The 12,635-nt window shown below is 44.7% G+C and overlaps 1 protein-coding gene and 1 pseudogene across 1 annotated transcript; both read left to right on the top strand.

Moving 5' to 3' along the window:
- Nucleotides 1-696: 696 nt before the first annotated feature.
- Nucleotides 697-1,711, top strand: LOC101561130 (GTP-binding nuclear protein Ran). The gene has a single exon (XM_004633507.3). The coding sequence runs from the start codon at nucleotides 729-731 to the stop codon at nucleotides 1,374-1,376; it is 648 nt and encodes a 215-aa protein (XP_004633564.1). The 5' UTR covers nucleotides 697-728; the 3' UTR covers nucleotides 1,377-1,711.
- Nucleotides 1,712-2,915: 1,204 nt separating this feature from the next.
- LOC101592812 overlaps nucleotides 2,916-12,635 on the top strand; it is a 34,213-nt pseudogene continuing 24,493 nt past the window's right edge.

Genomic DNA, 12,635 nt, shown 5'->3' with positions numbered 1-12,635 from the left:
ACTTTAATACTCAGCACAGTTGCTCAAGGCCCAGCAAGTGAGGGCTGCAGGCCATAGTGAGACCCTACACTCAGCTGTCCTTAGTGGGCTTCTGCCACCTCTCAGAGGAGCAGGACTCCGCTTCCTATAGAAAGTCAGTCACTCAATCTCTGAAACAAAATGGTCACTAAAAAACAAAAAGATGGCCATAAAATCTTCCCCAATTTATTTTCTAATATATTTTTTCTTTCTTTTTTTTGTACTGAGAATTGAACCCAGGGACTTCACACTGAACAACACCTCCACCCCTTTAGAAAGTATTATTGAGGCTGGGAATATAGCTCAGGGACACAGCACCTGTTGGGCAAGTGCCAGGTCCTGAGTTTGATTTCTGATACCAAAAAAAGACTGGTTTTTTTTTTTTGGGGGGGGAGGGGTGGAACCAGGGAGTGAACTCAGGCCCTTACACTTGCCAAGCAAGTGCTTATTCTACTGAACCATCTCCTCGGCCCCCCAAAAAGGCATTATTTTGAGACAAGATCTTGTTAAATTCAGATTGGGTTCAATCCTACTGCTTCATCCTCCCAAAGTACTGGGATTATACATGTGTACCACCACATTCAGCTAGAAGTAAATTTACAGCCCTAAGAATTAGTTGTTTTGACTGTGGGCATTGTATCAAAATTTCAGGAGTGACAGAAAAAACAGACAAGGACGGGCGCGGAGACGCTTCTGGAAGGATCGCCGCGATGGCCGCGCAGGGGGAGCCGCAGGTCCAGTTCAAGCTCGTGCTGGTGGGCGACGGCGGCACCGGCAAGACCACGTTCATGAAGCGCCACTTGATGGGCGAGTTCGAGAAGAAGTACGTGGCCACCCTGGGCGTGGAGGTGCACCCGCTCGTGTTCCACACCAACCGCGGCCCCATCAAGTTCAACGTGTGGGACACGGCGGGCCAGGAGAAGTTCGGCGGGCTGCGCGATGGCTACTACATCCAGGCGCAATGTGCTATTATCATGTTTGACGTGACATCCAGAGTCACCTACAAGAACGTGCCTAACTGGCATAGAGACCTGGTGCGAGTGTGCGAGAACATCCCCATCGTGTTGTGCGGCAACAAAGTGGACATCAAGGACAGGAAAGTGAAGGCGAAGTCCATCGTCTTTCACCGAAAGAATCTTCAGTACTATGATATTTCTGCCAAAAGTAACTACAACTTTGAGAAGCCCTTCCTCTGGCTCGCCAGAAAGCTTATCGGAGACCCAAACTTGGAGTTCGTCGCCATGCCCGCTCTTGCCCCGCCAGAAGTCGTCATGGACCCAGCCTTGGCCGCGCAGTATGAGCACGATTTAGAGGTTGCTCAGACCACTGCTCTCCCGGATGAGGATGACGACCTGTGAGGAAGTGAAGCGGGCCGGCGTCAGAAGTCTAGTTTTATAGGCAACTGTCCTGTGACGTGAGCGGTGCCGCGTGCGTGCCACTTTGTTATCTAGCTAAGCAGACATGTGCTTCATCTTTGGGATGCGCAAGGAGATGAATGGGTTTCGGAGTGAGTGTGGCAGTTAAACCCTCGTTTTTTGGACCCGCATATTTAGCTGTTTGGAACGCAGTTGTTTTCCTTGAGTTTCAAATATAAGACTGCTACAGTCACATCACAGTACTCGGTGGTGAAATCTTGTTACTGTCATTCCCATTCCTTTTCGTTTAGAATGAGAATAAAGTTGTATTTCCAATATCTAAAAAAAAAAAAAAGAAAAGAAAAAACAGACAGATGATAGTGATATTTGCTGGAACTCTCGAGCCAAAAGGAAGAGTCTTGTATATTTTATTATTGCTTTTGAATTCTTAGCACCATGGTTCTCTGTTATTGAGATAACAAACTCTGCTGGCCTTTGAGACTAATGAAGACTTGCTTTGAAAAACCTTTTGAAGAGAAGTGTGTGGGGTGTACGCCTGTAATCCCACCACATGGGAGCCTGGAGCAGGAGGATTGTTGTGAGTTTGAGACCAGCTAGGCTACAAAGTAAGCTCAAGTCCAACCTGAGCTACATAGTGAGATACTGTCCAGAAAAGACAGAGAGAGAGAGAGAGAGAGAGAGAGAGAGAGAGAGAGAGAGAGAGAGAGAAGGGGAGGGGAGGGAGAGGAGGGAAGGGAAAGGGAAGTGGAGGGGAGGGGAGGGAGAGGAGGGGAGGGGAACCTTTTGGAGCCAGTCCTGGTAGCATACATCTGTAATCCCAGTACTTAAGACACTGAAGCAGGAAGATCACTGTGAGTTCGAAGCCATCTTGGGCTACATAATGAGAATCTGTTTTTTAAAAAAATACAGAGCCAAGCATGGTGGCACATTCCTATAATCCCAGTGCTCTAGAGGTTGAGACAAGAGGATCACTGCAAGTTCAAGATCAGCCTGGGGGTTACAAAAGTGATCACAAGGCCAGCCCGAACTGTGTAGCAAGACCTTGTCTCAAAAAACTTTAAAAAGCCTAAGGTTTTGGGATGAGAAGAGAGCTCTGATTATGGGGCATTCAAACCCAAAGCATCAGCCAAGCACAGTTGGTGGGGTTTGCACTCCCAGCAACTGACAAGGCTGAGGCAGGAGGATCACTTCAGCTCAGGAGTTTCAGGTTATCCTGGACAATACAACAAGATACCTGTCTCAAAAACTAAAAATAACAATAAAAAGCACAAAGCATTATTACTTTCAAAATAATTTTGGAGATGGGTTGGCATCTCTGTGTGGTTATTTATATATTATAAGTAAATAACAATAGTTGAGATTATTCGTTCAACCCTAGATCCTCAGCAAAGCAAAACAATAAAATCATGCTCCCCTCAGGCAAGACAACGTCCCTAGCACAGCCCATGGGTTCCACCAGGTATCCTGCCCTTGGTGTACCCTTCTTATCTATACGTGCCTTTCCCACAGTGCATGGCAGACATGACGGTGACTCTGGCAGGTTCATCCAGGAACACTGATTTATAACATCCCAAAGAGAACTAGTGGAAGGCCATGGAGAGAAAGGACTTAGCACTGCACATGCCCTGCACATGTGGCCAGAATCTTATTAGTCGTAACCCCAGGAAGCTCAAGGTTGCTACGTGACAGATCACATGGTTGTCCACATGAGATGTGAGCAAATTGTGTCCTCAAAGAATCGTCCCCACCAAGCAGGAAACAACTGACCCCCCCACCCCCAAGTTCCTGCAGACTCACTTCAATGCAAGGTGTTTCCAAAGTCTTCCCAGAACTTTAATAACAGCCCCAGGCTGACGGGGATGTAAGGGCAAGGTCAGTGCAGACAGCTCATCCATCACTATGAAAGGCTTGTGGGTGGCAGGAAGACATAGACATTAGAATCATTTTTCTCCAGAGCAATCAACCTGTTTGTTCCAGAAAAGGTTCCGGTGAGTCATCTGTCTCCTTGGGTCGCCTCCACACACGTCTTGCCTACCTTTTTTTTTTCTTTTTTGCAGAACCAGGGATTGAACTCAGGCCCTTGCACTTACCAGGGAAGCGCTTATTCCACTGAGCCATCTCCCCGGCCCCTGCACTGCTGTTTTATGTTTGCTCTTGAAACGGTGAAGTTTCAAAGAGGCAAAAGTTGTGTATTCAGAACATGGTTTGACACATTTCTTCTCCAGCTACAGAGAAAGAGGTCAAGGCTGGAAATGGAAGTCAGTCAGGAGCAGGGTTGTGCCAAGACACAAGCAAGAGCAAGGAGAAAGAGACACCTGGGAATGCTAGCTTCAGAGGGATACAGGGCCAACAACATTAGTGAGTGATGTGGGCTATACACAAGGCATTATTTCAAGAACACTACCAAGCACTGAGCATGAATTTTTCCTTTATCTCTGTCAGAATAAAATAATGCTTTCAAGCCCGTAAATCATTTTGGGAGGCCACATTTTCAATGAAATTAGTAAGTGACTGCTATGGTTTTTAAAAGTATATCCCTGGGGTGAGGTGGGAATATAATTGGTAGACTGCTTGCCTAGAATGTGCAAGGCCTTGGGTTCAATCTCCAGCACCTCAAAACAACAATAACAAAAGTTTCCCTCAAATTCTACTTTGAAGAGTGTTAGAGGAAAAGTAGGAGAAAGAAACTGGGGTGTTGCAGTGACACTATGGGAAAAACATGAAATGTCACAGCATTGCACTAACAAATCCAGGCTGTCTACCGTTCTGTTAAAAAGCTCCCAGGAGAGCAGAGGCCAGCTGTGGATTCTGAGCATACCATCCCCGTGGGCTCCAATCTCTTTGGCAAGATTAGGGCTTCAGATGTTGCCAACAAGTAATTCATACACTGAATGTATTTCCTCATCATTATTTAATTTAGGAAATCCAATAAAAGTAGCCTATTTGATAATGTTAGACCTGATAGGTATTTAAACCTAATGGCTCCTATCATTTAAGATCTCAGGGTTATAAATAACGCGGTTACACCTATTCTAACACATCGTTGATAGATGGTAACCCAGGGCCAGGAACATAGTTCAATGGCATAAGTGCCTGCCTGGCAAGCATAAGGTCTTGCATTCTATCCCTGGTACTGCAAAAATAAATAAACAAACAAATAGATGGTAACTCAACAAACACAGACACTCACAAAAGGGTAAGATCTGCCATAGTCAGTAGTTCTAGATGGAGGCAAATGTGTTTTTGAAGGTCCACCTCACCAAACTTATCCTGGAGCTGTGCCTGCCTTAGCCTCAGCTCCTTCCCTTAGCTCTAACTAGACTCGGGGCACTTCCCAGAGGACCCAAGTTCTTAAGCCCCCAGAGGACAAACATCAGGAACTAGAAAACTGATACTCTTCCCCCTTGCCATGGTCATGGTGGAACACTCTTCCTGATTCCTCGAATCACAATAATAACCTGTTTATGTTTTTGAACGCTTAAAATATTTTACATAATCCAGGCTCTGTTCGATCACTGCCAATGAATTCATTGTACTAGCAAAAACCCCCAACACCAGCTTCTACTCAGGCAATGCCCATTGTCCCTTCACCTACTACCATGACGGTGCCCTTACTCAGCAGGAGGTAGTCTGAGAGAGTTCTTGCCTCCTATAACGAAAAGACGGGAATGATGAGCTTTCACCCCCTCAATAAAAATTTTGCTAAGTCATAATGGAAGTGAGCCAATATGACACAGCTGCTGGAGGCCATGTGCTATGCTTCGCCTTCCTCCTCCTGGTCAAATCACAACCTCCTACTTCCTTTCCACAATATCCCGTTCCTTTGTTCCCACCTCCTGCCCAATCATGATCTGCCATGTCACGCAGACTGCCCTTAAACCCCACCTCCATCCTGGCCCTATTATAACCTTTGTGCCCCCAGCCTGGCCCTCAGAAGCTCCACATCTCTCCTTTCCTGGGGTCTTCCTTGGACCCGCAATAAAGTCCTCTTTTATCTTTGCTGTCGCTTTATAGCACCGAAAAACCTAACAAGACCCTGTTTGGTGGGTCCTTGACTTTCCTCCAACAAACCAGTTTCTATTGGAGTTTAGGAATATGATTATTGTAAACTCGCTCATTCTCCAAATAATCTTTATGGTGTTTTAGGTGGGGTTTTTTTGTTGTTGTTTTGATTTGGTTTGGTTTGTTGTGGGGGAGGCGTCTCACTATGCAGCTCGGACTCGTAATGAACCCCCTGATTTCTGCCTCCCTAGTGCTGAGATTACAGGCATGTGCCACCATGCCCGGACTCCCATCACTGGCTCAGCACGCCCTGGAGTGGAGCCAGAGTGGCATGCGGTGCTCTTTAGGGTGTTTTAAATAAAATTATTTTACCTGAATACTGGCTAGTTCCACAATGGTGCAATCTGAAGCTTTCAGTGTTTCTGTGCTTATAAAAATGGGAAGTACCTGGTGCTGTGGCACGCACCTGGAATCTCAATAATTTGGGAGGCTGAGACAGGAAGATTGAAAATTAGAGGCCATCACGTTGAACCTAGGGCCTTCCCACTGAGCTACATCCCCAGCTCCCAGCTCACTTGCTTGTGTGCGCTCTCTCTCTCTCTCTCTCTCTCTCTCTCTCTCTCTCTCTCTCTCCATTTCTCATTCTTTTTCTTTTAATTCTTTGAGATAAGTTCTCACCAAGCTCCTAACTTTCCCAGGGTAGGCTCAAATTTATGATTCTTCTGCATCATCCTTTTTTTTTGTGGAACTGGGGATTGAACTCAGGCCCTTGAGCTTGCCAGGCAAGCGCTTATTCTATTGAGCTATCTCTCCAGCCCCCTGCATCATCCTTTTAAGAGTGCTGGAGGGCTGGCGGGATAGCTCAGTGCATTAAAGCACCTCCTTAGGCAAGCGCAAGGACCACAGTTTCATCCCCAGCACCACATGCCACACCAGCCATGCTCCCAGGGTGGGCTGAGCCACCAGAGTCCCAGTGTAGTGGCACACACCTATAATCCCAGAGCTGGGGAGGCTGAAAGCAGGAGAATCACCATGAGTTGGAGCTGCATAGTGAGGCCCTGTAACAACCAAATACATTAAAAAAAGGGGGAAAAAAAGAGTGCTGGGATTACAGGTATGTGCTGTGACACTTGGCAAAATAAAATGTTTCCAAAGGACTGGAAATGTAGCTGTGTTAGAACACTTGTATAGGGGGCTGGGAAGATGGCTCAGTGGAATAAGTGCTTTCCTGACAAGCACAAGGGCGTGAGTTCAATCTCCAGTTCCACCAAAAAACAAAACAAAAAGGCCTGGGGTTCAATCATCAGTACTCCAAAAAAGTGGGGAGGCAGGCCAGAGCTGGTGGCACATACCGGTAATCCCACCTCTTTGGGAGGCTGAGGCAGGAAGATCACAAATTCAAGACCTACTTGGAAATTTAGCAAAGCCTTGTCTCAAAATAAAAAATAAGGTGGGTTGGGCATATAGCTCAATGTGAAGGCTCTGGATTCAATCCTCAGCACTAGAAATAAACACTCCATGGAAAAACATATGCTTTGCCTACAGGCGGATCAGAGCCCCATGCCCAACACTGCAACAAACCAGGAAGAAAAATGACCCTGTGGCCTTTCTTCCATTCTGAGTGTGTCCAGAGTAGGCCAACAACAGGGATGGCAGCAAGGATGAGTCACATTGCAGTAGTCAAATCACCATGATGCTCAGTGGTTTCCTGGGCAACAGAACAACCACACCCCGAATAACCTCCCCATTTTTGAAATTCTGGGTTGAAACCAAAAGGTGCCACATAGATCCTGGGACATAGCTCAGCTGCCCAGGACCTGCTTGTCAAGCATGAAGCCCTGAGTTTGAGTCCTGGTACCAAGAAAGAAAAGAGCCCTTTGCCACTGTTGACAGGAGGGCAGACTGGTGCAACCACTGTGGAAATCCCCCAAAATGAACTGCAGCCATCCTCAGGACGAATGAGGTCCCAAGTGTGGCTATTCCTCAAAATCTAGGATTGGAGGTCCCATTTAACCCAGGTATTCCCCTTCTGGGTATCTTTCCAAAATACTAAAAACATCAGATCACAACAATATATGTGCACCCATGTTTATAGCAGCACAATTTGCAATAGCTCAATCAGGCAGGGAGGGATGCGTTGTGCGCACAGCTGCCCTCCATGAAGCCCATGTCCTGAAGCACAAAGTTTGGGAGCTGGGGGGCTACCTTCCTTCTTCTCAGCTAAGGACTCCTGCTGCCCAGCCTCAATTGTGACCTGCCTTTGCTCCCCTGGGAATCAACTATTCCCAGGCTCTCCTTCATCCTCCTTTAAAAACTGTGGGCTTCTATGTATAATAATTTTTTTAAAGCCGTAATAAAAATCATTTCCCACAAAAAAAAAAAAAACTGTGGGCTTTTTTAAAATATAAGACATTGTGATAAGAAAAAAAAAGTTAAATAAATCTGACACACATGTGTAAATACCAAATTGTTTCTCTGGTGTGGTAAACTGAAAGTGTAAATAAGGAGCAAAATATAACATAGATATTGTGAAATAGAAAGTGTGATAGATTGGGCCAGCCAGATAGCTCAGTGGATTAAAGCATCTGCTTAGGCAGACGCAAGGACCAGGGTTCCATTCCCAGCATGCTCTGTCAGCCCCGCCCCCAGGCATGCTGAGACAGTGATTGAGACTGGGTGTGGTGGGACGCACCTGTAATCCCAGCACTTGGTAGGCTGAAAACAGGAGGATCACTATGATTCTGATCTGTGTAGTGAGACCCTGTAGACCTTGCACTAAATATATTTGTTTAAAAAGAGTGGTGGATTGACAACTGGTAATCAACTTGTAGCACCCAGATGAACTGAACCAGTTTGGTGCTGGGTGTGGGAGACCCACGTGGGGATCATTGGTAGCAGCAAAAGAGACAGAACTGGAGAGGAAGAGATGCTGTTTGGAGATGCTGTTAGGGAGCTATTGCGAGCTGCTGGTTCTCTTGGCCTGTTCAGCTGGGGAATCTTGTCATGCTGGCTTTCCTGGTGAACTTGGTTGTTCTTGTCAGAGGAGGAGCTTGGGACCTCATTCTTCCTGAGGATGGCTGCAGTTCATTTTGAGGAAGCCTTGGTCCTCACTTTGAGCCTTGCCTCTTGGTCCTGGAGGGGAAGATGCATAGTCTCCTGCTTAGTCTCCTAGAGAAGCTCATTGCACTGGCTTTCCTAATAGGAGCCTGGCTGTTATCATCAGAGGAGCTCAGAACCTCACTGTCACTGGGGATGGCTATGATACTTTTCAGGGAGCTCTGGTTCTTACTTTGAGCGTTGCTTCCTGGCTCCAGTGTAAATCTCTCAGCCTGCTAGCACAGATCCTTCATCCCACTGCTACAGACTTTGTAGCTTTCACCACTGACCTTGGTTAGGCCTTCCCAGTGCAGACCCATGAAGTCAGCCTGCATGAGGCAGGCTGACTATGAGCTCTAGGTCTTCAGCTGGTCTCATGTAGGACATTAGGTGGGATCCAGGCCCTGAGCTGGATTATTTGGTCTTCAGTGTGTCAACAGATTTCCTGCACTCTTTGTATATGATTCTTTGGGTGACTATTATAAATAATATAAAATATATGTCCAAAAGTTTTCCCTTGCAAAACTCCCAACTATAACAGAAGGAAAATGTTCAAATGGGAAGGGGAACAAGAAAGAGGGGGATGGGAATAAGGAAAAGGTAACAAAAATGAGAAAAGGAAAAAACTGAAACAAAGATTCTGTAAATGGGGAGGAAAGAATGGGTTGAAGAGAGGCTAGGGCAATGGAAAAAAAAGTTAGATCACATACAGGTACAAATTCTCTATGTTGAATGTGATCATTATGTTTATCTAAAATATACTAATAACGGGGCCGGGGAGATAGCTCAGTAGAATAAGCGCTTGCCTGGCAAGAGCAAGGGCCTGAGTTCAATCCCTGGTTCTGCAAAATAAAATAAAATATACCAATAAAATCTGATTGGGAAAAAAAAGCTACCACACATAGCTGAAATTTGAAGAAAAAGATCCTAAAGAAAGCCAGCTTTGTTAAACTGCTTATTTCCAATCACTTGCTAGAATCATAAATGAAGCCACGATGCCAACACAATGCCACATTACCCATCCAGTGCTGAGAAGCTGCTCATCCAGGACAGTGTCCATCCCACCAGGGACCATAGAAAGGAAAGCCAAGGAATGACACACTGGAAATAAATTAACTGCTCTTTGGAGAGTTAGTCTTTCAAACAACATGGCTCACTCCTCCAAATGAGTGGAATACTCTCCCTTTTCTGTTCATTTCTTCCCCCCAACACCCTTTTCATTTCTTTAAGCTTACACATAATCACATTCATCAGGGAAGTTGAAGGTTACTTGCTAGCTGGATGTGGGAGCCCATGCCTGTAATCCCAGTATTGAGGGAAGAGGACTGAGAGTTCCAGTCCTGCCTAGGCAACCTACTAATACCCAGTCTCAAAATAAAAATAATAGGACCTGAGAGATAGCTCAGTGGCATAAGAGCCTGCCTGGCAAGCACAATGTCCCAAGTTCAATCCCCAGTACCGCAAATAAAATACATAAACAAATAAAAATAATAAAATTAGAAAATGCTAGGATGTAGCTTAGTGGTGGAGCACCTCTGGGCCTGTCCCCAGTACTCCACAGACAATAAAGTTAATGTCAGGCACATTTTAGAAGGAACCAATAGAAAGAATGTGACTTCAGAAAGATCTGGCTAAAGATCCCACTAACTAGCTATGTGACCTTGGGCGAGACACCCTCCCACTGAGCAGCAGCTGCACCACGTGTGACATGGAAATGATAAGGTCACATTCCACCGTGTTGTCACAGAACACAGTAAAGAACAGGCCTTGAAAGCCTTTGCAAGTTCTGAAGTCCCGCATGCATTGTTTTTATGACTTAAGAGCAGTACATGTTTTTTTGATAATTATTTAAGTGTTTTGGTTCCCAGGTTAGATGTGAAGACAGATTGCATTCCAGAACACATATTTTACCTTTATTAAAACTCATAGTGGAAAAAAAAAACCTCATAGTCCTTTAATAAAACAAAAAAAAAATCCTCATAGTCCTATTCATGTAACATGAAAGAAAAGGTCATTCTAAAACTGGAAACTGGGCAGGAGATTGGCAAGAGGCAGCAGTATCACCAAGGGACATTCAGTCTGCTGCCTTCAGAACAGCTTTCTGTCCCTGTCTGTCTCTGTCTCCTGAGTGCTGGAATTACAGGCATGCACCACCATGCCTGCATATAAGAAATCTTTTTTAAAGATAAGAACTATGAAGGCACAAAACTTGGAAGCATTCCACAAATGCATAGTACCTTTTCTGAATTTAAAAACTTTTAAAAATACAATATTGTTAAAAACAATAAATCTATGTATATGAAGTTTGCACAAGCCATATTTCCTTTTTTCTTTCTTTCTTTCTTTCTTTCTTTCTTTCTTTCTTTCTGTTGTTGGTTGTTGTCATACTGGGGTGGAACCTAAGGACTCTTGCACACTATGCACAGCTCTGCCACTGAGCTACACCTCCAGGCAACAACCCATATTTTTGCCTTTTGGTGTCTAGGATAACAAATATACCAAAGGAGGCACCACACTACCAGATCTCAAATACACTACAAAGTTATAATCACCAAAACAGTATGGTACTGGCATAAAAGCAACCACATCTCAAAATATTTAAGATGAATTATGTGTCAACTCCTCATAATGGATGCAATCATATGTAATACAAACATATATTAATAACAATTAAAATTTGAAGGCAAGATGTTGTGGTGCATGGCTGTAATCCCAGTACTCAGGTGGCCAAGGCAGGAGAATCATTGTGAGTTCAAGGGCAGCCTAGGCTACATAATGAGTTCAAGCCTAGTCTGAACTACCTAGCAAGACCCTGTCTCAAAAAAAAAAAAAACAAAGCAAAGCAAAATTAAAATAAAAAAACCTCAGTGGATATGATGGTGCATACCTGTAATCCCAACTACTCAGACGCTGAGGCAGGAAAATCACAAGTTCAAGACCAGCCTGAGGGGGCCTGGCCTTAGCTCAGTTGTTTAAGTGGCTGCTTCCACAAAGCTGTCAGCCTCAGGTTGCTGTAGTTCGATCCCCACAACCCTCCAGCCAGCCAAACCACCCCTGAGGGCATTCGGAGAAAAAAAAAAAAAAAGACCAGCCTGAGTGACTTAGAGAGACCTGTTCTCATAAGAAAATAATAAAAAAGGGCCAGGAGTATAGTTCCTCACTCCTAGGTCTCAGTGTCCCATACTGAAAACAAAAAGTAAAACAGGGGGTTGGAGAGACGGCTGAGTGGTCTAAAGCACCTACTTGGAACAAGCTTGGCAAAGCACAGGGACCGCGGTTCAATCCCCCAGCACCACATGCCAGCCGGCCCCACCCCCTGGTGGGCTGAGCAGGCCACACACACACACAATAAATAAATAAATAAATTTTTAAAAATGAGAGATTTTTTTTTTTTCGGAACTGGGGATTGAACTCAGGTCCTTGTGCTTGCCAGGGAAGCGCTTATTCCACTGAGCCATCTCTCTGGCCCCTGAGAGAATATTAAAAAAAAAAAGTAAAACAGAACTACAGACACACACACACACACACACACACACACACATGCACAAAACACACTAACCAGTGGAACAGCATAGACATCCCAGAAATAAATCCACATCCTATATCTTTATAGCCAAATAATTTTCAAAATACAGTGGAGAAAGGACAATCTTTTCAATAGTGTTGGCAGAACTGGATACCCACATGCAGAAAAGTGACATTAGATCCTTAGCTCACATTATATATGTGTCAACTTGAGATGGATTAAAGGCTCAAAGGTAAAACCTGAAACTGGCAGAGTGCAAGAAAAAAGCATAAAAAAAGAATACAAAAGCATAAGAGAGACACCTCCACCCCAACACTGGTCTAAGCAATGAATTTTTTATGGATGGGACCCTCAAAGCAAAAATTAACAAATGGAATTATATAAAACTGAAATTCTTAGCACAAAAACACAGAAAAAAAAACTGTACAAGTGGAGCATGGGTATAGATGCCTGTAATCCTCAGCCACACTGAGTGACTGAGGCAAGACGATTGCAAGCTCAAGCCTAGCCTGGGCAATTTGGTGACTTAGCAAGACTCTGTCTCAAATTGAAAAAAAAATAAACAATGGGGCTATGGCTCAGGGGAGAAGCCCTAGATGCAATCCTCAATTCAAAAG

This window comes from Octodon degus, unplaced genomic scaffold, assembly GCF_000260255.1.
Source record: "Octodon degus isolate 3935 unplaced genomic scaffold, OctDeg1.0 scaffold00055, whole genome shotgun sequence".
Taxonomy (NCBI): domain Eukaryota; kingdom Metazoa; phylum Chordata; class Mammalia; order Rodentia; family Octodontidae; genus Octodon; species Octodon degus.
This window is presented reverse-complemented; position numbering and strand designations above follow the sequence as displayed.

Bases quoted from the DNA above. Each gene is read 5' to 3' on its own strand.
- LOC101561130 (XM_004633507.3), top strand. From the start codon at position 729: ATGGCCGCGCAGGGGGAGCCGCAGGTCCAGTTCAAGCTCGTGCTGGTG.